General features: G+C 58.1%; 7 protein-coding genes across 7 annotated transcripts; all 7 read right to left on the minus strand.

The window, feature by feature from the left end:
• Positions 1 to 201: 201 nt before the first annotated feature.
• LMJF_34_1190 (ATP-dependent RNA helicase-like protein) lies at positions 202 to 4,797 on the minus strand (the record flags this gene model as incomplete). Its single annotated transcript, XM_001686162.1, has 1 exon — positions 202 to 4,797. The coding sequence occupies one exon, from the start codon at positions 4,795 to 4,797 to the stop codon at positions 202 to 204; it is 4,596 nt and encodes a 1,531-aa protein (XP_001686214.1).
• Positions 4,798 to 6,780: 1,983 nt separating this feature from the next.
• Positions 6,781 to 7,158, minus strand: LMJF_34_1200 (conserved hypothetical protein; the record flags this gene model as incomplete). The annotated part of the gene is made up of 1 exon (XM_001686163.1): positions 6,781 to 7,158. The coding sequence occupies one exon, from the start codon at positions 7,156 to 7,158 to the stop codon at positions 6,781 to 6,783; it is 378 nt and encodes a 125-aa protein (XP_001686215.1).
• Positions 7,159 to 8,438: 1,280 nt separating this feature from the next.
• LMJF_34_1210 (conserved hypothetical protein) lies at positions 8,439 to 9,866 on the minus strand (the record flags this gene model as incomplete). The annotated part of the gene is made up of 1 exon (XM_001686164.1): positions 8,439 to 9,866. The coding sequence occupies one exon, from the start codon at positions 9,864 to 9,866 to the stop codon at positions 8,439 to 8,441; it is 1,428 nt and encodes a 475-aa protein (XP_001686216.1).
• A 2,633-nt stretch (positions 9,867 to 12,499) lies between these two features.
• LMJF_34_1220 (inositol 5-phosphatase-like protein) lies at positions 12,500 to 14,794 on the minus strand (the record flags this gene model as incomplete). The annotated part of the gene is made up of 1 exon (XM_001686165.1): positions 12,500 to 14,794. One exon carries the CDS (start codon positions 14,792 to 14,794, stop codon positions 12,500 to 12,502), a length of 2,295 nt encoding a protein of 764 aa, XP_001686217.1.
• Positions 14,795 to 18,119: 3,325 nt separating this feature from the next.
• LMJF_34_1230 (conserved hypothetical protein) lies at positions 18,120 to 22,892 on the minus strand (the record flags this gene model as incomplete). Its single annotated transcript, XM_001686166.1, has 1 exon — positions 18,120 to 22,892. The coding sequence occupies one exon, from the start codon at positions 22,890 to 22,892 to the stop codon at positions 18,120 to 18,122; it is 4,773 nt and encodes a 1,590-aa protein (XP_001686218.1).
• A 400-nt stretch (positions 22,893 to 23,292) lies between these two features.
• LMJF_34_1240 (hypothetical protein) lies at positions 23,293 to 24,909 on the minus strand (the record flags this gene model as incomplete). Its single annotated transcript, XM_001686167.1, has 1 exon — positions 23,293 to 24,909. The coding sequence occupies one exon, from the start codon at positions 24,907 to 24,909 to the stop codon at positions 23,293 to 23,295; it is 1,617 nt and encodes a 538-aa protein (XP_001686219.1).
• A 1,427-nt stretch (positions 24,910 to 26,336) lies between these two features.
• Positions 26,337 to 26,615, minus strand: LMJF_34_1245 (conserved hypothetical protein; the record flags this gene model as incomplete). Its single annotated transcript, XM_001686168.1, has 1 exon — positions 26,337 to 26,615. The coding sequence occupies one exon, from the start codon at positions 26,613 to 26,615 to the stop codon at positions 26,337 to 26,339; it is 279 nt and encodes a 92-aa protein (XP_001686220.1).
• Positions 26,616 to 26,944: the final 329 nt, after the last annotated feature.

Genomic DNA, 26,944 nt, shown 5'->3' on the forward strand with positions numbered 1-26,944 from the left:
GCGGGAGACGGAGCACCTATACAAGCATGCACACGCACCGTTGCAGCGGCGTCAGCGTAGTACCACGGGTATCGAGGGTGGGGGAGAGAGGCTACTACAGGCAGCGGCGCCGATCTGTCAGCCGGTCATGTTAGAAACGAAAACCGGCGGAAAGAGGAGGTTTAGCATCCAACCACGCGCAGGCGCGCCTGCGTGAGTCTGTCATCTTATCCGACCTCCATGCGCCGTGGCACTCTGGTCATCGTCATCGTCGTCGTCCCCGTCTAGTGGGTTGGAGGCGGGAAGGGCGTCTTCATCATCACCGCCGTCATCACCACTGTCTAGGCCCAGCAGCGCATCTTCCCCAGCCACAGCGACCGCCCTGCTATCGCCAATGTTGCCGCGCCGCAGGTGCACAAGAGGGTCAACAATAGAACCCATGTCGACCAGCTGCCATGGAGACTGCTGCCGCCCTGCCGCTGCGCTGCCCGCGGTGTCCGGCGACTTGGCAGCCGCCATTTCCAGAACTGGTGCCTTCAGGAGTCTCCGGCACACCGCCGTTACTGTCTCCAGTGCGGAGTTGTTTCGAGGGTCTTGCGGGTCGTTGTACTTTCCTCGCAAGCACTCGAACAAGGACTGGCGGAGCTGCGTGACAAGGGCGTAGGTGGCGCGGTCGATGTGCAGCGCAATCCAACCGTCCACGACACAGATCGACAACTCCGCATTGTACTCCGTCGTCGACTCAGACGCGCCAAAGAGCAGCAACGCCCAGAGACTGACAGCAGACAGGTTGGTAAGGAAGTCCTGCCGCGGCTCCCTCAACCCAAAGACGTCCTGAAAGACGTAGAAGAGCGCCGGGACTGGCCGGTCTGGAGACGTGCTCGACGTCGCAGAATCTGCGGTGGCCGCACGCGAGTCTCGCCTGAGCTGGCTCAGCACTTCATCTCGGTCAGGCACCGCGTCGCCGCGGGATCCGTCAACGCGCCGACACACACTGTCTTTCGCAGGCTTGATGCTGGCGAAGTGCTTCGTCCGTAGTTCCACCTTGCGGGCGGCACGCAGGCGCTGCATGGAGGAGAGTGCCTTCGAAGGCGGCCGCAGCAGTGCCACGTTTGGGAAGAGCGCAGCACAGACGCACGCCTTCACCAACGCGACATCGAAGCTGTGGCGGGAGAGAGCGTTGGTATCGACGCAGAGGGTTCCGGGGTAGGAAAGCGGCGCCGATTCAGACACCGGCGCACCCGGTGCACTGGCGTCTACAGCGCTGACAGTCGCCGTTCCACCTTCCAGGTGCGTTGCTGTATCCTTGGCCGTGCCGCCGTCGTTTCCAAGGTGCCCATGCTCAGGACACGACACGGCATCGGCGCCGTCGACCCTTTCAGGGTTCTCTCCGAACTCGTCCTGGGGGCTGATGAGCCCGGCGTGACGCAAGATGTCGCGGTACTGCGCCTTGTACTTGGAGATGACGCGAAGGTTTCCACTGTGGAGTAAGTTGAGCGCCGCGAAGTCATCCTTTTCACCGTTGGCGCAGAACGCGTTGTACGCGTTCAGGAAGCTGATGTGGTCGCTCTGCGAGCCGCAAGACAGCAGATAGCGCTTCTTGCGCGCCTCAGCCGCAACGTCGCGGCTCGTTGCATACGGGCACACGTCCGTGCACGCAGCTACGGTCAGAACGGAATCCAGGCAGCACAACACGGTGCCGACGAGAATCATCTTGCCAATGCGCGGGTCACAGGGCAGCAACGCCAGGTACTCCCCCAGCGGGGTAAGCCTGTCCTTCTTTCCGACAGCACCGATGCCGCGAAGCACCTCCATGGACGCGTCCACATTGGTGTTCGAGGGTGGCTCGAGAAATGTCTGCAGCGTTTCCTTTGGATTTGCGTGCCCGAGAGAGAGCAGCTTCAGCAGCACCTGCATCAGCGGCACGCGGCGAATGTCCGCCTCTGGAAATGGCGCCAGCGAGTCCCACAGCTCCTTCGTGAAGAGGCGGTAGCACACGCCTCCTTGCGTCCGCCCTGCACGGCCCTTGCGCTGCGTGCAGTTGGCCTGACTCGCATAGCCCAGAGTAAGCTGCGTCGAGAATACGGGCGTGGTGACAACGGCGTTGCCGCCACTGCCGCCTCCTGACCAACAGTTTACCGCGACTTTGTCCAACGGCACATGCGCAAAGGTCGGGCTCCCCGACGACGAAGAGGCACCCGTGCCTGTGGTGACATGGTGGTGGTATGTGGCCGTGGGGCGGCTTTCCCAGGTGGTTGTCTTGATAAGGCCCGTGTCGATGACAACAGCGGCGTCGTCGATGGTGATGCCGCTTTCGGCGATGTTCGTCGCCAGCACCACCTTCACGGTACCGGACGGGGCCGGCATGAAGCACTCTCGCTGCTTCCCGCTGTCGACAGTGGAATGAAGGAGAATGATGTGGAAGCGGCTTTCCGCGGCGGGAAGCGCGTACGGCCCGTGGTACTCCTTGATCGCAGCCATCGCAGACGTCAGCTCTTTCCATCCTGGAAGAAACACCAGGATCGACTTGCCCTCCGTGTTATTCTGAAGGTCAACCTGCACTGCGCGGTGGACGAGGTAGGCAACGAGGTTGTAGTCGATTTTGAGAAACTTGCGCCTGCTGACGCATCGCGATGCGGTAGTCGGTGACATTGCCAGCGAGACGGACTTCGTCGGCGTCTTTTCCTGCTGCTCGTCCTCGCGCCCCTGCTTCCCGGACGACACGGCATCGAAGGCGGGCGAGTAAAATTGAGCAGTTGCTGCCTCAGAGGCGATATCCTCCAGGTAGCGGATCGCCACCGGGTACACCGCCCCCTCGACCTGCACCACGGGCGTGTCCGCGTCGAAGTAGCGGGCGAACACGTCGGCTTGCATCGTCGCACTCATGAGCACCACGCGAAGGCGAGGGTTTCGTGTCAGCAGCTGCTTCACGAGCGCTAGAATGACATCACAGTTGATGTCGCGCTCGTGCACTTCGTCGATGATGAGGTGCGAGACGTGCGCCAGATCGGGGTTGGTGGAGAAGATCTGCAGCAGCACACCTGTTGTGCAAACTGTGATGTGTCGCCCGGGACGTGAGTCCAGCCGAACCGCGTACCCGACATCCTTTCCCACCGTGCTGAGACGCTCCTGCGCGATGCGCTCGGCAACGTTGAAGGCGCTCAGTCGACGGGGTTGCGTGACAAGGATGTTGCAGGATCCGCCACGGCCGTGCTCGATCTCGTAGTCCAAGATGTACTGCGGCACCTGCGTCGTCTTGCCGCACCCTGTCGTGCCGCACACGACAGCGACACGGTGGCGCTGAACGGCGTCGAGCACCTGAGCCTTCACCGTCGCCATCGCCAGCGTGGAGCGACGGGGATGAAACTGGGTGAGGTAGACAGGGTCTCGACGGAGCTCGAGCATGTCGTGCAGCATCTGCGCAGCATACGACGGATCCATGGCAAAGGCACGCTCGCTGAGGCGTAGCAGGGTCCGCTCATTCATGCCCCGCGCTCGGTCGCCGCAGTCGCCTGCAGAGTCAGATCCGTCATCGCACCCGCTCCTCCCTGTTTCGCCCTCTGTGGCTGCATTGGCTGCTGCAGCTGCCTGTTGCTCTGTCACTGGCCGCAGCTGGGTCTGCAGCTCAACCACCAGCTCCGCGGGCAGCGCCGCGGATGGGATCGACTCGGGTGAGATGGACGGATGCGCATTCACAAACGCCTGCACCGCCTGAATTCGTTTATCGTACAACATCAGGTCTGCCATCGCAGTCTCCATCGCGGCGCGCTCAGCCTCGAAGCGGTTGATGCCGGTGCCGTCGCAACTCAGGCCGTTGAGAGTAAGGCGGCAACGATACATGGTAGTGCTGGTGCTGCCGCTCGTCGCGCTTGATTGCTTCGTGAAGGTTGTCTGCGGCGTCAGGCTGGCCTTGCCGAACAGCAGATGATGGTACTGAACCAGCTTTCGATAGGCCGGCTGCATCTGCCGTAGAACGGACTCTAGCGGGGCACTCGGGTGGTGAGAGACATCCTTCTTGCTGTGGGTGCCCTTTTGCGCGCATCTACGCCGCGAACGCCCTGTGCCATCCGCCCCCTGTCGCCCCTCTAAATCCTCCCGCAGGAGCCGCAGAATGCAGAGCGCGTGGGCGGCGCACTGTCGCTTCGCCGTCTTCGTGCTCTTCGCCACTCCTGTCGCCGTCAGGCCCGTTTGAGGATCAAGTGCGAGGGTCGCCACAAAAACCGTCTTTTCGAGATGCGCCACCGTCATCAAGCTCGAGGCATCGCGGATGCTTCCGTTCAGCTCATGCAACGCCGTCGGGCGGCAGTAGAGTTTCGGGTGACGACGCAGCAGCTCTGTCGCACGGTCCGCGACGGGATGGCCGCTTCGCGGCACCTCCTCACGCGTGCAGGCCTCCTGCCTCACGCGGGCGGCGACGGTCTGCACGTATGCAGCACTCGCGTCCACGTACTCATCCCACGAGCGATAGTCATGGGGTTTCGGAGTTTTGGGCCGGGGAGGCAGCGCTCTCTCTTCCAACGGAGGAGGAACTGGGGAGGCGCCTGCCTTTGACGACAACGGTGTCTCTCTGGTGCTCATGTAGTGATCCAGCAGTTGCTCTGCATGCATGAAGCACAGCGCTCGCGCTACTTTGGCCTTCTTCGACTGCCCAATGGCGAAGACCTCCTTTTCCGCCGCGGCTTCACCGTGGCAGCGGCCGTTCAGAGGAAGCTCGAGCACGCACCGCAAGCGCTGTGAGTGCGGAACATGGTGCATCGACGGTTCCGGCATGACAAACTCCGCATCGGGGTCGGCCTGTTGGTGATCGCTGCGGAGCATCGCTACGACTCGCTCCTCTGCTCCCCTGTCCACTGCTAGCGGGGATACACCTGCGGCGTCTGCGAGGTTGCCGCCCGGTAGTGATCGCATTCGTGAAGCCGACGGCTGCTGTAGCCTCCCCCTTCGATCCGACCGCAGCTGCACCATTGGCACTTTCTGCATGCGTATGGCAGAGGGAGTGCTCTGCTGAGCCTGCGGGTCGCCACTGCTGTGCGCTTCAGCGCTTCCGTGCGGGGGCATCTTCTGAGAGTTGCTGGTTCGCGACGGCTCGCTCGCTGCGGCACTGCTGTCAAGGGAGTCACCGCTGCCACGACGCGGCACGGGGGTGTGTGACCCCGGCGCTGCATGTGCTTCTGAGTCGGTGAATGAGAACGGCATCGGTAATGGGCGCGGGGCACGCTGTGCCGAGGACGTCAGCAGCGTTGGATGCTGCCCTTGTGTGGCGGATGACTCAACAGTGCCCGAGCGGTGCAGCAAGGATGCTAAGGAGGCCACACGACTTGCTGGGGGCTTTGCGGCAAGAGAGGTGACCGCCTTAGCAGGTGATGGCGTCGATGTCTTAGCACGGTAACGCGCGACGCGGCGAGGCTGGGGCGATGTCCGCGAACCTATGGGGCCGCGTTCTTGACTTCTGTAGCGTGGCGCAGCCACTGATAAGGAAGGAGATGAAGCTCTGCTGTTGGCCGACTCGCGCGCTGTTCCAACACCACCGTTCGTTACATGACGAGCAGAGGTTGCAAATGTCGACGGTACGCAGGTGCCAAAGTCCCACTGCCGGGTGTGGCTGACCTGCACATGCCAAGGTCGCGAACGCAGACACGGCAGTGAGCCACGCACCGCGGAGACAGCCGCGGCAGCGCTGAAGCCATGGCTGCGGATTAAGCAGTGCGGAAACGCGCGCATCTCGGCACCGGAGAAACGAAGAGGGAGCGAGAAACAGAAGGTGCGCCGGGTATATTGCCGGCAGCCTGTGGGGTGACACAAAGAGAAACGAAAAAGTGCAAAGGGCGGTATGTGGGCAGGGCAACGCAGCTGCGCGGGGGCGGGGAGCGCGGTGAGGGAGCAGCGAAGAGAGCAGTCACCACCAATGGCGCAGTTACACGGGCCTCATACACACACACACACACATACACACACAAACAAAAAACAAAAAAACAAAAAGGCAAGAGGACGGGCAAAGGTGCGCGTGAGGCGCCTACGCAGTTTCTGTTTTCGTGTGTGATTAGGTGCCTCGGGAGATGAGGAGGTGGGTGGGAGAGACCCACTGCACACGCGAGACAACGAGTAGTTGTCACAAGGCGGAAAGCAGGTGGTGGTGATGGTGGTGAAGAGGAGGAGCCACATGCGCCCGCAGCACACGTGACACCTTTCACCTCGGCGTGCTTATCACAAAGCCGTGCAACACCGACACCAACAACCGCGGCGGCACAGGTGTGCGTGCAAGAGGGCGAGAAGTGACTACCACATGAACGAAGGAAAAACGATGAGGGGACAGAAAAGATGAGCGAGGACGATGTGCGTTCGTGCGCGCGTGCCGTTCGCTTCGAAAACGAAAGCGAGTGTAACATGAAGACAGTCCTCTGTGTGCGTTGACGCAAGGCACGTGAGGTGGCCCCCGGTAGGGAAGGAGAGGGGGCCCGCTAGCGTACCATTTCGTTCGGCACCAGCAACTTCTCCACGCTTCTCGCTTGTCTTTCCTCCCCCATCCCCTGTCGCAGAACCGCCGACTTGGCACGCCATCTAGGAGTGCGTCTAGAGTTGGTACAGAATGAGATGTGCATGCGTAGCCCCCTCCCACAAAACACGTGTGCGCGACCGCTGCTTGATTGACTTTGTGTTTTTCCGGTTCTCTCCTCACTTGCAAGGGTGTGCGGCAAAGAGAGCACAACGAAAAGCAAAAAAAAAGGCTTCGGACGACAACCCGCACGCACACATGAGGAGGCGGCTGTCAGCGGCGCACGAGCCCTTTCGGGTCACGGTAAACTAAGCAGCCTCACCTTTCTCCTTGCACAACGCGTCAAACCGCTGCGCCTCCGTTAGATGCTTCCACCGCTGCTCACGGACCGCCATCACGCGGCTGCCCAGCATGTTCATCGGCCGCTCCACGTACGCCCAATCTGGATTGATCATATAGCGGTAGTACAGGTAGGCACACGTCACCACTGTTGAGAATACCATGAGAAACACCTTCAGGTTGCGCAGCCGCTCCGCGCTCATGGTGTGGTAAAGTGTGCTGCGCTGCGAGTAGAGACCGACAGAAATCGTGTCAAAGGTGTGGACGTTGCTGTTCTGCTCATAGTACATGCCACGGTCCTCCTGGTCCTTCAGCACGCGCGCCTGGTTGTGCTCCACACGCAGCATGCTCAGCTCGTGCTGACGCTTCAGCTCAAAGAGAACTTTATCGCGCGATAGTATTTCTCGGATAACGGCGTCTCGCGCCGCCAGCCTCTTCGCCGCTGCGTCGACGTCAGCGTCGGGGGTGTCTGCCCTTTCAGCCGCGCTTGCGGAAACCGAAGCGGTGGCATCTTCGTCTCCTGGGGCAGAGCCTTTACGATCCCTGTCGTGAATGGCCTCGTTCTCGGCGGAAGGAAAGGAGGAAGACAGGGAGGTGGAGTGCCGCTGAGATGCGCTCACAGGATACGATGAAGTACTGATGATCTGAGCAGCAGCCGCAAGACTGCCACAGCTGCGTCGCCTCAGCGAGGAGTTGCAGAATAGAAACGCTCGCATCTGCGCGACCGCGTGTGAAGGAGGGGTAGAGGAGAGGAGGGAAGGACGAGGGAGTCGCAGCGATGGCGTCAAGCGCTTGTGGCACAGACAAGGGTGAGATGCGCTAGAACGGCGTCCCTGCGCCACGCATATACTGACCTTCGTTGCGAGAGTGGGTGGGAGAAGGGAGTCCGCGCAGGCGAGGAGAGCTCTATCCAAGGACGCATCTGCATACACACACGTGCACGCCAAGTGCAACATGTACCCTCGCACAGCTCAAGACATGCACATAGATCCATAGAAACACTCCAGGCAGATGAAAAGAGTTGATCGAAGGTGGGAGGCAAATGTAGAGGACAGAGCGCACGAGGAAGGCGTCAAGGTGGCTATGCGAGTGCGCACAACTGCCAAGCGTTAGAAGTGGCCCTCGTTATGTGCCGTGGCCCTGGCTATTGCCCTCCAACGCGGCAGCTGCCGCACGGCAGAGATGGCTGCTGCACACAGTTCCTTGCTCCCAGTACGCAACATCTCTTCGTTTCTGTTTTCTTGCTGCTGTTGTGGAGCGATAGTATCCGAAATGTGGCGTCAGTCGTGCAGGTCGCGTTGCAAAATTCTCGTCTTCCTCTCTCGGTACAGACTCCCCTCCTCCTCCTCCTCCTCCTCCTCCTTCTCTCTTCCGCAGGATTTGGGGTTGAAGGCGAAGGTGACGGCAGAGAAAAAGAAAGAGGAGGCAAAGGGCAAGGGAGAAGGACTGAATGGCGCCGTTGATAGTGGTCACCATCGGCGCCGGCATTTTCACGTATGGCCTGCGCGCGTTGATGGTTTTCCAGCGTGGCCCAAGAGACGGAAGGGGGAGGGTAGGGCAGTGCACACCGACAGGAGCGACACCAAGAGAGGAAGAAAAGGAAGTTTCGCACCTACTCCGTCGTAGCTTACATCCATTTTTGAAGCACCTGTGCGTCTGACATCGCCTCTGCGCGGCGTACAAAGCCAGACAGCCGAAGCAGTGCCGGCGTCGGTTTCGGGGAAGGCTGCTGTTGCAGTTGCTCGTCGCTATTTGCGGGGCTGCGTTCGTTGGTGTCAGTACGTAGATGGGCTGTAGGCGCTGGCACTGCCCGCGACGCCTGTGCTTTCAAGAAGAGACGTGCATTTTCGTACTCTTCGTTAATCGGGCAAATCTTCTGAAAAGCACTCCAGCGCTTCGCAGCGGCTCGCGCCGCGCCTTCAAAAGACGCAGCTTCAGCAGCGGTGGCCGCAGTGGCAGTGCCCTTGTTGTTGCCCGTAGTCACGGTAACCTGATGTGCGGGATCGAGGTCAGTAATAGGCTCGCCACACTTAACCGCGCGCAAGACTAGCTCCAGGCTCCCAAAGTTCTCCACACCGCGCCGCAGAACGACAGGCAGACTTGATTCGCCTGATGATGTGTGGGTTATCGAGGCTGATGAAGTCGAAACGGGGCCGTTGAGAACGAGGCGCGCCATGCGACGCTCAAACTCGTCAACTTGCACTGCGGAGATCAGCACCGGGGAAGACGCAACTGCTGCCGCTGACTCATTCTTTGTGTTGGAAGAGGCGGCTGCGGCCCCAGCAGACGCTGATGCAAGAGAAGACTTGGGTGCAGACAGCTTGCAAGGGAGCAGCAACGACTGCCACTGGCGAATCTGCGCATCGTGCTGCAGCAGTAGTTCCTCCTGAAGATTCAGGCGGCACTCGCAGGCTCGCTTCACCTCCTCCAGTGCCTCTATCTCTGTCTTCAACTTAGCGCACATGTCAGCCGACTGTGACAACGCTGTGTGAGTGGTATCGACAGAGCCGACCGTCGCACCCGCTTTTGCCTGCAGCGTACGCTGCTGCCGGAGCCAGAAAGGCTCAGGGTTCGCAGCAGCTGGCGTTGACGTCCCACCGTTCGTTTGCAGTGTGCGATCGACATCGATGTTTTGGGCGTAGATGTGCTGTGCGCGCGCCGAGAGCCGCTCCTCCATCCTAGCTATCTCTGCTTTGTAGTATGCCTCCTCCGCGTGCCGCTCGCGTGCGCGGTGCACCAGCGCCTTGCGCAGCTCCTCTCGCGCACACGCAGAGTCCGAAATCGGGATTTGGCGCCGCTGAGCCGCCGCGAGCCACAACTCGGCTCCCTGACGCGCCACAAGCACATTTATCCGCACCGACACCCTGCACAGCACACCCAGCGTCTGCAGGTTGCAGAAGCAGAAGCAGTAAATCACGAGCTGCGGCGGCAGTCGCAAAATCGCCGGTGGACCTCTCCTTGGCAGCTTTGGCAGTATTGCAGTGCTCCTCTCGACAACAATGGTGGGCCGAGATGAAGCACTGTCGCCTATCGTCGCTAGCCGCACGTTCGCCATCGCTTTGGTTACTTTGTCCGACTGGCTGACGTTGGCGGCGGCGCCTGCTACCGCTGCGGTTCGCTTCAGCACTGTGGGCGCCTCTTGAGCTGCAGGCGTAAAGACCGTCTCTATTTGGCGCAGTGCCGCCCTTAAATCACTTGTGTCATGATACGTGTCCAGCCGAATGGACGTGTAGCCGGCCGCGGTGCTCTGTGGACTCGTCAGCGGCGGGAGAAGAACGGTGGTGCTGCGCAGCGGAGGCAGCTTGCCACTTTTAGACATGGAAGGCTTCATTGAATGAGAAAGTATAGATACATATATATGTCTGTTTGTCTGTGTGTAGGGTGTCGTATGTGCCGTGATGGCCCCCGTTCCAACAAGAGGAGGAGGCGATAAAATGTGTATGCCTCGGGGCGTGTTGAGCGAGAAAAACAGAAACGAAAGCCGGTTGACGGTGCAGCGCTAGGCAGCTGACCTTCGAAAATACACAAGCACCGCACAGAGGTGCTCTTTCACGGGGTGCCGCGTGAGTCTCTCCGGCTCCCGTTTCGCCTCCGGAATAGAGCGCGCGTGCTGCCCAAACAAAGTCTTGGCAGCAGTGCACACTTCGTTTGACGATACGGGGGTGTACAAAGGGCGAACGCGGAGATGCGCGTGCTGTCACACGCATGAATGCAGCAAGCGGCCGAATAGAGAAACGCGGAGTGGAAGAAGACTGAAGCCAGCGGCCAAGATCATTGGACGCGAAAGGGCGTGTTGAGGTCGATGGCAGCGAGGCTAGAGACCTGCTCAGTAAGCACGTCGATAGCGACGTGTTTTGTACATATATATATGTATGTGTTTGTGTGTGTGTTGATCCAAAAGAATGTGCCCAAGCTACAGTGGTCACCTTCCTTGCTCGAGTCCATTCGAGATTGTCTGATCGCTTTTTTTCTAGTTTGTGTCACTTCCGCGGCTAATCCGTATCACTGTGCCAGAGAGAGAGAGAGAGAGAGGTCGCCGCGACTAGCACTCTCGCCATGCTCGAGTAAGATACCAGAGATGGTGTGGTGAAGATTAGTCACGTGCACCACTTTGCTGTTTTTCTTTAGCGCCCTGTACTCTTCGCTAAATGTTTCGCTCTTCACAAATCTGATCCTGTCTGTTTTGACGTGTGCGGTGCACACCTACCACACACATACATACATACATACATACATACATAGACAGATAGGTTGATATGCTTCTGTGATTCAACATCCGCGCATTGAAGCAACGAAAAAAAGAAAACGAAAAGGTGAGATGGGGCTGTGTGTGGAGAAAGAGACCAACATGAAGCGAGCACAGGCAGGCAGGAAGGGAGGGTAGGCAAACGATACGATGCGTGTGTTTGTGTGTGTGTGTGGGGGGGGGGGGAAGCACATGGCAACAACAGAGAAACACAATGAGGGAGCGAGGAACCCCAGAAAAACATGCGACCAAGTAAACAGAGGAAGACGCGCGGACAGAGAGAGGATCGAGTGGATATGAAGAGGAGGTGCCCGCGCATTACACATGAAGCAGAAAACCACAGTACGGGGAGACGAAAAAAAAGGATCGCATAGCAGTACAAGCCAAGCCGCCTCCCCCCTCCCTCCAAAGAAACAAAAAAAAAACATGAGAGACTAAACATCCTTCCGAGCGAGCGAGGAGAAAGTTCTACGTATCCATAACACAAGCAGCTTCGTTGCTGCAGGCAGAGCGAGCCCTCCCCTCCCCCCACCCACCCGCTCAAAGCAACAGGACAAAGCCGCTGCGCTGCCCGCATCCGCTAACGTGTGCCTATCACTTTTTCTTCTGCGCCCTCCCTCCCCCTCGCCTTCTCCGATAGCACCGTCAAAGGCCCTTCCGTATTTAGAGATACACATGCGCATACAAATCGAAAGGAAAAGACGCGGCCTGGCTATATATATACGCATACCGAGAGCAGGCGTTGGTGTACCCCTTTTGCGGTCGCTCTTTCATCCTCTCCTGTTACATCGTCCTTCCCCTTCCCCTTTTTCTGGTGGTGGTGGTGGGGAGACGGTGATGGGGAGAGGGTGATAAGGGAGGGCTTTTCTTCTCGTTACGTAAGCGCCTAGCGTACAGCGGGTGGGTGAGGGAGAAGGAAAGAGAGCCGTCTGCCGCTACTCACACACACACACACACGCATACAGGCGTGGACAAGAGCGCTTCCTCTGCATGTTTTGCGTTTTGCGTTGTTTGTCTTTAGGCGCTACAGCACTTCTGCTTCGATGCGTTCACTGTGTCATCCGCACCTCAAGTGGTGCCTACGCTCTCCTCTTTTCTCATGTTCCACGCTACTTCTTCCTTTGCCTGCTCGCCCGTCCACTCCCTCCCCCCCCGTTCTCTCCCTTTTTTTTCCGTTTGCCGCGGCACACATCAGCATCTATTCCTCCCTCCCTTACCCACGCGCGGCACTGCCTCCGGTGCTACACGCGAACAAAAAAAGCGCACCCTCGACTCAAGAGGGGCACACGGGAGGGGAGTGGGGGGGGGGGGAGCGGGAGAGAGCGGGAGAGGAAGAGCGACGTTACCGAGAGAGAAAGATAAGGCCTGTAGCGAGAACGAGCACGGTAGGGCCCCGTCGGAGGGAGGAGGGCGAAAGCGGCGACAAAAACAAAGGAGCGTCATCAACTGATGACCTGCTGAACCTCCTTCACGACCTTGCTGACCAACGCTGGCTCTATCGCGATGACCTTCACTTCGAACCGCGCGCGTACCGGGCGATGATCTGACTGCCGCAGACTCGACACACACGTGTATTCTAATGGGTGGATGTGGTTGGTGATCATCGGAAAGCGTGTCGGCATGGCAAGCACCTCCCCCGACGACGACGACTCTAGTAAGCCTCGTGGACGACGCGCGGCACAGAAGGTGGGCGCGCACCGTTTCTGTTCCCACACCGCATGCGTGGGCGCACGGCACGACAACGACGCCGGGGGACACTGGAACGGCTTATCTGCCGAGTCAAAGTCGTTCTGCGGGGCGTCAGCGGTATTCTGCACGTCATGCAACAGCGATCGCTCGCAGGCAAGGTCGTCCGAGCTTGTGACCGACGAAGAGCCTGCGGAGGCCGCCCTCGTTAGTGCCGCCGCGCTAGGGAAAAGTTGCTTACTTTCAAGCTCTTCTAGGGACATCCACACCCCGGATGTTAGCGAATCACACGGCAGCAACAGGGAGGATTGCACGTTGTGCAGCGGCGGCTCAAAGCTGCCCGAGCTCTCCGGCGTCTCCGCACTTGTTTCCTCCTGCGACGTCGCCGTCACTGTATCGTTCTCTAGCACGCGGAAGAGGACGCGATCGCACCAAGCCGGGTCGCGGCGCTTGCGACTGGTGTCAAACACGTCCGTGCCTCTGTCATACCTGTACGTGGGCGGAAACGAAATCCACTGCTCCTGAAAGCCGTCGAAGGCTTCACCAGACACCATCAGCTGGCGCAGCTCGTCGTGGCAAAGTAGGTTGTCGTACTCGCCACGCTCCACCGACTCTTTGATGAGTGGGCTGGGCAACGCGTGCAGGCGAGAGTTCAAGTCTCCGAGGAAAAAGACGTAGTCGTGCTCATCCAGTACCCGGGTCTCGGCCGCTGTCGTGAAAGACGTCCGAAAGGCGGAATGGCCGAAGCTGAACAGACGATCCCACGCACTGTTCCCCTGCACCGACGAGTGCTCGATGCTGTGATTCAGCACCTCTTTTGCGCTCAGAAAGGTCTGCAACACTTCGCTCTCGTCGTCGCTCCAGACAGGCATGTCAAAGCAAATATCCTTCAGCGCCGCTTGGTAGTTGCTCGTGCGGCGCTTCTCGTTGTGCTTGTGCGCCACAAAGTGGGCGGAGATGAAGAGAAACCGCTTGCCGTAGATGGTGACGCGCATGGCGACGGAGCCTTTGTTGCCCAGGACGGACAGGGCTCCCGTGCGGGTGAGGGAAAGGCGCACGTGAGAGACGTAGTCTACGTGTTTTGCCTGTATCAGCACAATGAGCACGAGCCCGACGAGCTGCACCACCTGCACCTTCTTGTAGTCGATGGTGCGGTCTGAGGCGGCGGCGAGGGTTTCGATGATAGCGTCCGCCCACTCCCAGCTGCGCTGCGTCGACTCCCTCATGAGCGCCGTGCCCGTCATCTCGACCTCCTGCAGGCTAATAAGAAACAAGTCCGGAAACTTTGCCTCGATCCACTGCCATTCTCTCTCTAAGATGGCGGCAGCCCTCTGTTGATCAGCTAGGCGGAAATCCTCGGCGGTGGTGCGCTTGGGACTTCTGGCATCTTCACTGGAGCCGGCGCTCGCAGACGCTTTTCGGGAGCGCATCGTCGAGGGGCCGGTTGGGTAGTGGGGCTTACTGAGAGATCCACCGTAGGCTAAAACGGCTTGCTTGTGCTCCTGATAGCGCTTCACCTCGTCTGTGAGCTCCTGTCCAATCAGCCAAGACAGGAAAGTGTCTTCATACAAAGGCGGCGCCTGCTGGTCCACATTCCATGTGCACGCATTCACGAGGAACGGCGCCTGCAGGTCGTCCACCGGGACGTCGCGGAGGCAGCTGCGGATGCGCGCGTTTACCTGCTGTCGTCTCTTCAACGTCTCCTTGTACGCTGTCGCTGTTAATGGCGTGAGAGCGCCGCCGCTGTTGCAACTGCGGCTCTCGGTAGAGAACTCGGTCTCGATGCGAAGAAGCGGTCGCGCCAGACGGCGCGCCGCACCCATACCAGTGCGCAGAGCACCTTTGATACTTGCCTCCGCCCTGTCTCGCTTCCTCCAGTGAGGCGAGTAGTGAAACAGCACCTCCAGCGCCTTTACGCGTTTCACTGTGCCGAAGGTCACCAGCCAGATGATCACCTCGATGATTATCACCGCAGCACGGGCCCACAGCGGCGCACGCGGAGCTTCTTCCTTTTTCCACCGTTGCTCGGGAGGGAGGTTTGTCCCCTGCATCTCGCAGAATGGAGCTCGGCAAAGTATCTCTCTGTATCTCACTTTGGGATGGAGGGGAGGGAGGGGGTGGGTGGGCTGGAGGAGACGAAGGCGCGGAGGATGAGGACGGCTGCTTCGTTGGCTGCTGTCGTAGTGACGCTGACGCCGACGATGACAACAAGAGGAAAAAACGAGAAAAGAACGTTGTGCCACAGCTCGAGGTTGTTTGTCGGCATACTCACGCTACGTAAGCCCGCGCGACAAAGCAAAACACACACACACACACACATGCACACACAAAGAGCGTGATGAAGCCGACAAAACGATGAGGAACACAGTGAAGGAAAGAAAAAGGCAGAGAACGACAACGAGTCGGGCCGATCTGCCGATCCGCGAGGGGGGGGGGCGGGCGAATCAACACGCAACTACGAGAAGACCGCCAATGCAGACGACACACAGTGCAAGGTGGGGGAGAAGAGGCAGCAGCAATATACGTCCAAGTGCGCGGATGGGCAGCGGCTTTGACGCGCATCAGCACAACCGCGGAAAGCAGCAGCAAGAGAAACAGTAAGTCAGCAAGAACCGCAGAGCAAAAAAAAAGTAGCGGAATATGAAATCGAATAAAAGGAAGAGCTGACTGAAAAGGCAACCGTGGATTGCAGTGCTGCCTCTATCAATTCAACCCAGATGCGATGTGACGTGGCTTTCCAACACGCAGGACGTAACAGCACAGAGAAAAAAAAACAAGGAATGCAGAAGGCTCTGTTCGACAGTGAAACGCTCCCGGTGCTCTCGACACCACCAACACAATAGCAGTAGCCACAGAACGAGCGCGGCCTGGTGCAGCTGGAGACGACTTGTCTAGCAGTGAATCCCGTGACTGCACCGAAGTCTCCTGCGCAGTCGTTTTTGCCCCCACCCCCGCCACCCTTGGACAGGAAGCGAATAGAGACGGAGAGAGAAGGTGATGTGGTAGAGCACACAGTGGGGGAAGGGAGGGGGGGGAGGGGGGGGAGGCGGCGGCACTTCACCAAGTATCGCTCACCTCCTTCCCAAGCAGAACACGGAAAAAAAAACGTACTTCTGCTCAAATAAGCGAAGCATCGAATACGCGCTCGCACAGACACAGGCATGCACACAGAATAGGTAACGACGCGCTTGTATGGGGGGAGGGGTGGGGGGAGAGGATTGGGCTTGCAGACAGACGGATGGAAAAGAAGCTCAACGAAGATGAAAAGAGGAAAGCCGAAAAGAGAAAGGAGAGGAAGGGGAATGAACGACAGGGGTGCACTCAGAAGTACACACACACACACCAAATCCACAAGGTAAACGCAAAGAAACCAACACGCGTACAGCTCCACGCAAGCAAACATACATCCAAGCAATGAGATGTCTTTATGGCCGGGGGGATGTGGTAGGGTGTCTGCGTCTCTCTCTCTCTGTGTGTGTGTGCGCGCGCATATGCGCCTATTTATTGAGGAGCGAATGTGCTCTCCCACTGCCGACGGCTGCTCTGACTCGCAGCGACGCAAGCGCACCGTTTATGCATGTGTTTATGATTGTGCGGGGGTGATTCAAGCGTTGTTAGAGAACGGGGACGTGCGAGAGAAGAGGGAGGATAAAGAAAGTCCCACAGAGGCATTCAGATGCATGCGCCGATTGGGGGAGAGGGGTGGGGGCGTGCTTCTCTGAGGTACATCCACACACAGACACACACATTGTGCTCGAGGCCCAGGTCCCTCTCGACACTGTCATCGACACTTGCCGAGGGTCATGAGCGGCAAAACATGTATCTAACGCAGCTGCTCACACGCAAGGAGGAGTCTGTGAGCGCTGCGATGGTGGCCACGCGAGACAACAACCACGCTCGCAAAGGACGTCGAAAACACGTCACATGCAGACAATCCAGAAACAATGAAAATGGAATGCGTCCAAGGTGCCGAATCCCGCGCACTCGTGTACTCGCCCGGTTTCTCATCTTCTCCGCATAGACGGTATCGCCTTCTCGTTTGCGGTTCTGGCTGTCGGGGGTGGGTAAGACGCCACCAGGAACTGAGAGCTATGAACAACATACAGGACGAGCGTATCTATACATCACGCGTTTCCTCTCACAGAGGGAGGGGAGGGGAGGGGAGGGGGGGGGGGGCGGAGGTTCAAGAGCACAACATAAAGAATATACACTACGTGTTGTGCAGGTGGAGGGCACGATCACCAAAGCAGTGAAAAGAGACATGTGTACATACAGATACATACAAAGAGAGGACACATGAACGCAAAGGAATAGGAGAGAGAACGAAGACAAACAACAACAACAAAAAGGCAGAAGATAAACGGATGCGGGAATGATGCGGTGCAGACCAGAGGAAGGAGTGGGCGATCAGAGAGAAAGGAAACGGAGGGAGGGGTGAGGGGTTCGCTGTTGCGTTTGCTACCCTTTCGTTGTTGTTGCAACGACGACCACTGTGTATCACTGAAAACGGCATACCACGATCAACGTCACCCTCAGCGACACAGCATGCGGGACCAGCCCCAGTGAATGTAGGTGCCATTTTTTTTTGGCGCACAGCGGCATCTGCATGGGTGCGTCATGTGTCACAAAAAGGAAATCTCTCGCACAAAAAAAAACGACAAAGGAAAACAGCCAATGTCGCACGGGTGAATGGGTGATGGGGACGGAGAAGGCAGTAGAGCAAACCAAATCAAGACACAATACACACCACCACCCCGTCCATAATAAGCGATCTACATCAACAGGCATACGAAGAAAAAACGAAAAAAAAAACACAGACCATCAACGCCACCGCTTCCATTCCGAACCACTACCGTCCTATCTCTTTCTCTCTCACAAACGGACCACATCAACGCACCACCTCTCTCTTGATTGCCACGAGCGGTGTGAGTCGCGCAGAAGGCTGTGGCAGGGGGGCTGCATGTGCATTATGCTGTACATCGGTGTGCTCGCGGCACTGGAAACGAAAACCAAGATAAAGAGCTGAAAAGAAACCCCTCAAAAGCCCCCCTGCCCCCCCCCACACACACACATACACAGAAAAAGAAAGACTCAGGTGGACCGGAGGGTCGAGTAGGTGATGGATAGAACATAGGGGAATCCATCGCGGCAGAGGAGGCGACGTTTGCGTACACTAGACACCCCACGCTTTTTTTTCCACGCCAGCAGCCCTCTCCCTTTCCCACTCGCCTAACCAAGCGCTGTCTGCGGCCCATACCGCTCTCAATTCACGCTCTTTAGGCGGCTTTACAGGCATCAATATACTCTTGGCGCTGCCTGCACCATCATCACTGCAGCTACCGTCTACAAACACCTGCGCGCTCCAGCGCCACCATGTCAGTGACGCCGTGCGCTGTTGGATCGGAACGGAAATGCCTTGGACTTCGACAGTGGCGCTGCTGGGATCTTTGCCAATTTGCCCAGCTCGGTGCCTGACAACTGTGCCAGCGTGCGACATGCACCATCGAGGTAGTCAAGCGCGCTTAAGAACGGTCGCTCGGAGCTGACCTTGAAGCCTTCACAGAGTGAGTCGGAGGCGCCCCTTTCCTGCGGCTCCGCGTCACGGCTCAGAGGAGAGGGCGTGAGGCTCGCACGCGCCCCGGCGGGGGACTTGTTCAAAAGCCGCCCGTTGGGTGGCGGAATGCCGGGCAGCGAGGAGACGCACGACTCGCGCGCGCTGCCCGATGACGAGCACTCGATTGCACGAAAGGATGTGCCGTGAACCCGCCCGCTAACGGCGCTGCGAGAGTTCTTCTGCGAGGCACTGCCGGCACTACCACCTGGAGGACCTGAGGGGCCACTGTCACTAGATATGGGTGGCGGGCCGACAGCTGTGATCTTGCTGCTTTGTCCGCAGTGTGGCAGCGGCAGAGCAGGTGGAGAGCGCTGGTCAGCGCCGATCTCAAGCGCGTTCAGAAGCACCGTGATGAGATACTTGGAAAAGTCCATGAAAAGTGCATACTGCCTGACGGCTGCGGCTCGAGTAGCCACACGCGCCGCGGAGGAGGTCGCACACGCCTTTGATAGTGCAGCGTCCTTTGATCGCCGGGTGAGGTTCACACTTCCACGCGCGGCCGACATCACTGTCGGCGGTGCGGGGATCTTCGTGGACGAACGATTTTCGGTGCTCGTCTTTTTTCCTGCTGCGCCACCGGCGGCCGCATTGGTGGAGCTGTCAGCCTGGTGCTCAGCCGGCAACTCACTCGCAGACTCGTCTGACACGCCCTCCACCGCCTGGGCCAGTAACTGCGCCGAGGGAAACATCTTGAGCAATTCCTGCAGCGCTGTCTGAATCCTACTCGTCTCCTCCAAGAAGCCGAGATCCTTGAGGCCGTTAGCCGGCTGCAACGTCACGGTGCTCCAGTCCGAGTGCAACGCAGCCGGCAGGGGATTGAAGGATTCTTCGGGCTCTACAAGCCACGCATGCTGCGCCATCATAGCCGCTGGCAGTACTATGGCCCTAGGAAGCGTTGCCGATGCGAGGCCCGTCGTTTCCGTCGTGACAGCCGCGGGTGTGACTGACTCGAGCTTCCCGGTGTCGTCAGCCGAGACTGCACCATCATCCTCACCGCTTGTGCTCTCCGCATTGTCTTCAGTCGCCGAGGCTGTTGCCATCGCTAAGGCCGCCTCGGTGCGCTTGGCAGCACCAAAGGCGGTGCTCGTCGACGGAAGTATCAGCGCCAAGCGGCCCTCGAGCCGCCGCGGCACAGCAGCCACGCACTCCTCGGCGAAGACGTTCGCTTTCACAGCCTTCGGCTCGCTATTGCCCTGTGTCTTCTGGGCCTCCGCCGTTGTGGTGCTACTCTTCTCCTTGGTACCTTCGACTGAGTGAATCACGCTCGGCGTCACCACCAACTCCATCTTCAGCTGCGCCAGCAGCAGTTTTCCACTCGGATGCGCGCCCACTGCGTTTAGCAGCGATCGACTCAGACGTATCTCACCACCATGTGCGTGCAGGCCGAGCACAAAGGTCTCATCCACACCAACACCGCTGATATGGACAACGCTCAAGGGCTCAGCGGTAGCGCTACCACCATCGGCGCCGTCCTCACTCTTGGCCTTGCTGCTGGCGTCGCTCCTGAGAGCTGCGGGCGAAGACGAGGGAGAGATGAAGCACCACGTGTACTGGTCCGACACATGCACGGCGATCTGAGGGCGAGGTCCGTTGAAAAGTACCGTGCGGGATTTTATGTCCTTCACATGCAGCGTCGATTCCAGCACGCGCAGCTCCTCTGGCCACATCGATTCGACCATCTCTAGCTGGATTTGCCGCGCCGCCTCAAGCGCCATGGTAGGCTCCTCGAACACCACCAAGTACGAAGTCGTGGAGTTTGTCTTCGCCACGTAGCCGCTAAAGTTGCGCACAGCGCTCTGCACAATGTAGTTGTAGTGTGCCCAGACTAGCGTTAAGAGGGGTGGCGCTACAGACCGGGTGATCGCGCCAGCACCGGCGACGTCGCAGTAGAGAAACGCCCGGGGTTTCGTCGAGCGCCGAACGTACATAAGGCCCGCATCTACCTCTTCCATCGTTCGAAACCGCACGGAACGGCGACGCGCAGGCACGTTCTCCGATTGCTCCTCTGCCTGCGGCTGGCACAGCAGCAACCACGGGCTGCGCAGCGGCGAGGTCGTCGCCGTGCTGACCTGCCAGCCACGCTCGTAGTTGTCCTCGGCGCTCATGCGGGCCATCTCACCAAATTCCAGTCGGCGCTGCTGCTGCTCCATCATGTCGAGCACGCCCTGTCGAGGCAGCTCATCCCGACGCAGCGTCAGCGCTGCCAGGACGGAACGGTAGGGTAGGTACAGATTCTTGTTCTGCACGGCAGCCTTCCCAAAGCTGCGCAGCTGCTTGTGACGGTATGCAAACGGCTTGGGCAGGATCGAGTGCACCACCGCCGGGGCGTCATGGGAGCCGATGAACTGAGGCCTTTGCTTCACGGTGTACTGTGTATCAAGCAAGTTCTCTTTCTTCGAGTAGAAGCTGCGGATAACGTCCTCCATGGCAAGAATTTCTCCGCTTTCGGCGAGGTCGCACAGAGTACCGGAGAGGCGAATGGCCGGGCCGGTGCACTTAAGTACGCCGTTTTCTAGGTTGCGGTAAATGGAAGTCATGGACCCGCTCACCACACCGGCGCGGAAGAGGAAGATATCGCGACCCTTGCCCAGCGATGTGTGGGCGTACTTTGTACCTGTACGGTTGACCTTGATGTACATTTCAGACACAAAAGCGAGGGCTTGCTCCACCTCGCGAAACACGTACGTGAACACATCAGAGTAGTTGCCGCTCATGAGGAATCCAAAGTGCACCTTGGCGGCGTTGTGGACGTCACCACGGATGGTGTTCTGAATCGACTCAAACTGCTCATCCGAGATGCTCTTCAGAAGTAGCCGCTTCCAGATACTCTCATCACCTGTGTCGATGGTGCAGATGTAGGCTGTCTCCGACGGGTGCAGTGTTTTGTGCTTCCTGATCTCAAAACGGTCTTCGGACTCCATTATGTTCCGCTCCAGCACCGCGCTAACAGCCTCCGCCTTGCGATAGAGTGTTACGAGATTGCTATTTTCTTTCTGCACCACAAAAAGTTCCAGCAGCTTGGCGGCGCTATCTGAGAACTCGGTGCTCGGCTGCTGAGTCGAGGTATGCAAAGGCGCCTTGGCAACAGCGTCATGCCAAAAGTTCGGGCGGCGTCGCATCTGCTGCAGAATGACATCATCACCCCCGTTCGACTTTTGGCGACCCTCCTCTGGGGCTTCGAAGGTGTCAGGGAGCATTCCTTTCATCCTATTGACCACCATGCACACCACAGAGGCGCTGTCTTTCATCTCCAAGCACGGGTATTTGCGGCTCGGGTACAGCACGGATGCTTCCACTCCTCGGCGACCGCGCAGTCCTGACGGCAGGATTGAGGCAATGATATGATGCGCACCAGGGAGCCCCACAACGTTCCACATAGGCCCCAGACACTCGCGCAGCTCGGCCACGTTGCTCTCGGTCAGCGCTGATCGATCCTCTCGCATCCGCGACTGCATGCACATGAGCTGCGACCACTTCTCATTAACCACAATTTCGCCAATTGGGCACTGCTCAATGGCGGCCTGAACTGCTTCCACGACCTCCGGTCCGAAAAAGGCGTACTTCCCAGAGACAGGGTCCACGTACGACTCTGGCGAGCATGTAAAGATGCAGGTGTGGATGCGGGGGCCTTTGTACAGCACCTTGTTGTTTTCAGTGATGGTGGAGAATGACGGCATATTCTCAATGCACGAAAACCACGAGAGGCGCACCAGCTGCTCGTGGCACTCCTTTGCAAACAGAAGCGCGTCAGACGGCGCCTGGAACACAAACACCTCCATGCTTTTATAGAATCCCACGCGGTAGCCACGGCAGCAGGAGCTGCTGTGAAAGAGAAACTGCTGATATACCTTCATAATGAGCTCCTCGACGTCGCCGAGAGGATATGTAACATTCGAGACAAAGTGAAAAACAAAGGAGACGTCGCGCTGAGGAAGCAGCATTGCGTCCCAGCGTTGGACATGATACACATCATCGTGAGCTTCCATCAAGTTCGCCTCTGCTGCCTCGAGTCGCTGAAGTCCGGCTGCCCGCACTCGCGCGGCGATGCGACTGCGCTCAAACGCCACCTCGATACGATTTGTTTGTCGCTGCCGCAAGACGTCGTCCCCGATGCGAGCCTTGAGTGAATCGTTCTCGCGCAGCAGCCTCTCATTCTCCTCCCTCATCTGGTTCAGGCGATCGGTAAGGGTAATGAGCTGCGCCTTCGAGTTCGCTTCCAGCTGAATGAGTGAGCGCTGCAGTTGTTCTACTGTGTGGATAAGTTCCTCATTCCAAATAGATATCTCCTCTATCGGTGCGTTGTTAGGCGCTGTTTTCTCCTCGGCAAGGGTGGGTGAGAGTCCTTCAGCGTAGGGAAGCAGCCCCCGGGATGTTGCCCGTTGAAGCTGCGCTCGCAGGTCGGCTATCTCGGCCTTCAACCCCTCTATCTCCTTTGCCGCCGCACGCTTCTCGATAATTAGGTTCGCCAGATGAGTATCCTTCTCCTTCATGCGCGCGTCTGCAGCAGCGTCAGACATCACCGCAAAACCCTCCATGCTGCACAAGCAAATCACTCAGCAACTGGTGTGCAACTTTTTTTTGTGAGACGTGAATACGCAGGTGCGCATATTCCAGCGAAAGCTCAATCACAAAAGCTAAAGTACGGATGCAAATCGATTATGCAAGGGAATAATTCGAAACAATAAAAAAGAGAAAAAAAAGATGTTCCACCGAAAAAAAAGACTCATCATGCAGAATCAGCATAGAAAGAGACTTCTCATCTGCGTTGAGGGTGCCCTTTCCGTGCCTGCTTACGAAAGCATAAGCAGATGCGCGCCATCCACATAGCGCCTGTATATCAGACCGGGTGACTTTTCGGCACATTTTTTGTTTCAAGTATCAGTAGAAAGCGACGGCGCATTGGAATCAACAGCCCTGCTAAGTTTTCAAGTGATCTTATTGCGGAGTGCCATCCTCTTCGTCATCGGCTTGCGGCTCGCCATTATGAGCGCGGTAGGCCTTCCAGGCATTATAGCTCATATGGTTGCTCTTCTTTTCCATCAAACCACACGTACTAAAGCAGTAGTCACGCCAACGCTTATTGAACTGTTGCGCCTTTTCCTCATCATCGCCAACGAGAACGGCCATGGTCACTTTTGCTCTCATGTCACCGGGGACGATTTTCCCAAGCCGCTCCAGGAACGCCGCTTCTCGCACCACGGGCTCATGAATTTCAAAACCAGAATTGAACTCTTCAAAGAGGGTGCTCTTCCAGTTCTGCTTCACAAATTGCTGGAGCTCCTCGCGGCGGTTGGCCGGGATTTTCGCGAGCTTGTCGGCGTCCAGCAACAGGCGAGCATACAAAGTGCACTTTGCCGCCACTTTGACGTCGCACACCATGGTGCTCGACTCCTCGGCCTGGGTGTAGCATCTCTTCATCTCCTCGTCATAGTAGAGGCGCAGAGTTGAGTTACATTGCTTACACACAGGTAGATAATCGTCGTCGAGTGCCTGTCGTTGAGGTGGCGGCATGAATTTTCGAAACGACGGGGGTGTTATAGCGTGGCGCAGGAGCCCCTTAGTGCCCAAGCAACAAGCGCAGCTTGGGATTTGCGAATCCACTAAGGCTGCAGCGTCTGCCTGCAGCTCGCTCGCGCCGTGAGCGAATGGGCACTGGTCTTGCAGCTCACAGAACCCCAAGGCTTGATACATGCAAAGCCGCACTTTCACTTTCGGATCAAACAAAAGCTGTATCTCAAGAGCCTTGCGCGGATCACTCTTTGCATGCTTTGTGATCACCGCCAGATTCTTTTCCATCACGTAGAATTTCCCCCTTCCTGACGAGCACTCGAATATGAAGTTTCCGTTTCTGTCCAGCACACGCACTTTGGTGCCGCTGCGGAACTGCGCTAGGAGCGCATCACCGCCACTGATCTTGGATGCGGGGCAAGCTTTCTTCCTCTTTTCGGCCTCCGATTTCGACGTTTCCCGCTGCAGCTTCTTTAGCTCCATTGCCGCCTTCGACGAGGTGCGCTGGAGCCACTGCACAGCATCGAAGGTGTCTGCACTCATGTCGGTCACCTCCGATGCCTTCAGCATCACGGCCCGGCCAACCAAATAGGAGGCCAGTGCGTCTTCCGCTGCATAGTTGACCCTGCTGTCCGAAAGCGGCAGCTCCCAGTTGCTACGTGTAATCATTTTGTCCTTCTCAATCGATAGATTCGCGACACTCTTCGCAAGTACTTTCAGGTTTGATTGTGCACCTTGATGAAGGCCAAACAGAGCGCTGTACTGAGCTACGTCAAGCACACTCTGAATCGTGATGTTCTGCTCCTTTTGGAGGCGCGAGACATCGCCGCTTACACCGACTCCACATTTTATAATGCTCGGGTCGCAGAGCGCCTCCTTCACAGCGGCGGGCAAAGTGCGGCCGTCGAAAAAGCTGATGTGAAGCACAAAGCAGTGGCTGGATGTTGCAAACTGAACGACCGCCAGCGGCAAATTGCGACACCACTCCGAGTCCATGCCCATGATTTTCAAATGCGCCGGCTGCTGCCGCAGAGTCTGCATCATCTCTGCCCATATACGCTCTCCATAGGATAGCCAGGCCGCGCTACTGTCCACAAAAACACCACACAGCCGGGCCGCGACCACACTCGATGTTATAGTTTTCATGTGATCTATGACAACCGAAAGGGTGGAATGAGAAAGGGAGCGAAAGAGACTGTAGATGAGAACCCTTGGTTGTTAAGTGAATGTAGTCTAATTCACGGTTTTCTTTTCTTTTTCGCATAGCTGAATCTTTCCCTGACGACAGAAGGGGACACACCTCGATGCGTGGCATCTAGGGGCTTCGTACCTGCTCTATGGGGAAACCGGGCAGCCTTCCCTATCCCTCCCAACGCCGGGCCACCTCTGGTTGTGGCGGGGTCGATTGCCTACGACATGGGGGAGGCCAGAGCAGTTTGCCGCTAGGTATGCCGGCGGTGAGGCCCTAGATAGCGTCGCGTTGGAACCACCTGCGACAATGACCAGGCTTGTAGAGTGGAGACGATGAAGGAAAATAGAAAAATATCTGTGGCTTCTGTTGCCAGTACACCGTCAGATGTAGGAAAAGGGGATATAGCGATCACAAGAGTTTGAATGAAATGAACTGCCGTTCTGTCTAACAACAAAAAGCTTTATATGGGGAAGTGGGCTTCCTTTTGTCAGTTGCAGATAACGGTGTTCTCATTACATGGTCTTCGGCGCGAACACCGGTGCCCCCCGTGGCTGAAAACACCACTGACATTGTGCGATGCGATGGATTGCCAAACTTCTCCACTGCAGCTGAAACGCTGTCGTTGCTGAAACGGGGTCTCTTCGAGGGTTGTGCTGTGCTGTTCCAGGTTCGCTCGCATTTCCTGCGGCTAGGTTGTCTCCGGGAAAGTTTTGGCACATTCTGTGACTACATCGAGCGTTTCCAGCAGCAGTGCCTCGGTGCTGTTAACGAAGGGTCTGGGGCTTTCGCTTCTGCGGGCTGTCGGGCCGTCCCGATCGCCGCGGTATCGGCTCTCAGGTCCACCGTCGAAACGCGCGCTGTGCCGTCGTCCTTTGGTGGGTCTCCACGGGGGGGGGTGAGTGGTTCCCCCTGCCGAGGAGGGGGGGGGGAGGTGCGTGTGGTTCTGGGGCGGCCCCCACTCGGCTCGGCCTGGCTGCTTCCTTTGCGTGGCGCTTTTCGCCTTTTGGGCCGCCGTGGGCCGGCGCGCATTCGCCCACCTTTCGGCATCGCTTGCGCATAGCCCCGAGGGCTTTTTGGTCAGGGGGGGGGTTGGGTGGTGGTGGGGTGAAGAGCTGGGTTTCGTTTGGGGTTTGGGTGGGGTGGGGTGGGGTGGGGCGGGGGGCTTCGGTGCCGCGCTGGGGTTTTCCCCGCCGCCGCCGGTTGGCTGGGGGGGGGGGGGGAGGTTGCGCTTGGGCGCTTCTGCTATGTTTTGGTTTTGGGGTATGCGGATGTGACACCTTCACGCCAGCCAGGCGGCATCGTGCAGCAGCCGGATGGCGCGACTGCAGCCTGCTGCCTTCATGCGCTGCTTCGCCGAGCGGTCGTCCTCGCCGACGGCGGCTTCGAGTGCCTTTCTGAGGTGGTCGAGGCCAGCGCCGGTGGAGTCGACGCCTTCGACGTAGTCCGCGACGGCGTTGAGAATCGCTGGTTCAATGGCGGCATCGTCGCGGCCACTTTCTTGCGAGGCAAGTAGAGCTGTCAGCTCTTCGAGAAGGTGGTCGATCTCCTGTAGCTCCATTGGGGCAACGGCTGCACTTCGCTTTGCGTGGCGCGCGAACCAGACACTATGGGCCGCTGGTGGCTGTGACGTGGCAAAGGCGAGGGGGAGAGAGACCTGGAAGGGGTGCTAAGCTGTTTACGGCGCGAAGCCTTGGATTGCGGGTGCCAGGAGGGCAGACATGGTCTGAAAATCCGCACACCAATGTGACAGGACTGAGCAGAGCACTGATGTGCACCGCGGCTGGCCCATGCGTTCGCCTGTTGGAGACAAGCGGCAAGATGGCAGATTTACAGTGACGGCGTGTGTGGCATGGTTCGTGAGGGCACTAGTTCATCTAAGCCACGTGA

Source organism: Leishmania major, chromosome 34, assembly GCF_000002725.2.
Source record: "Leishmania major strain Friedlin complete genome, chromosome 34".
Taxonomy (NCBI): Eukaryota; Euglenozoa; class Kinetoplastea; order Trypanosomatida; family Trypanosomatidae; genus Leishmania; species Leishmania major.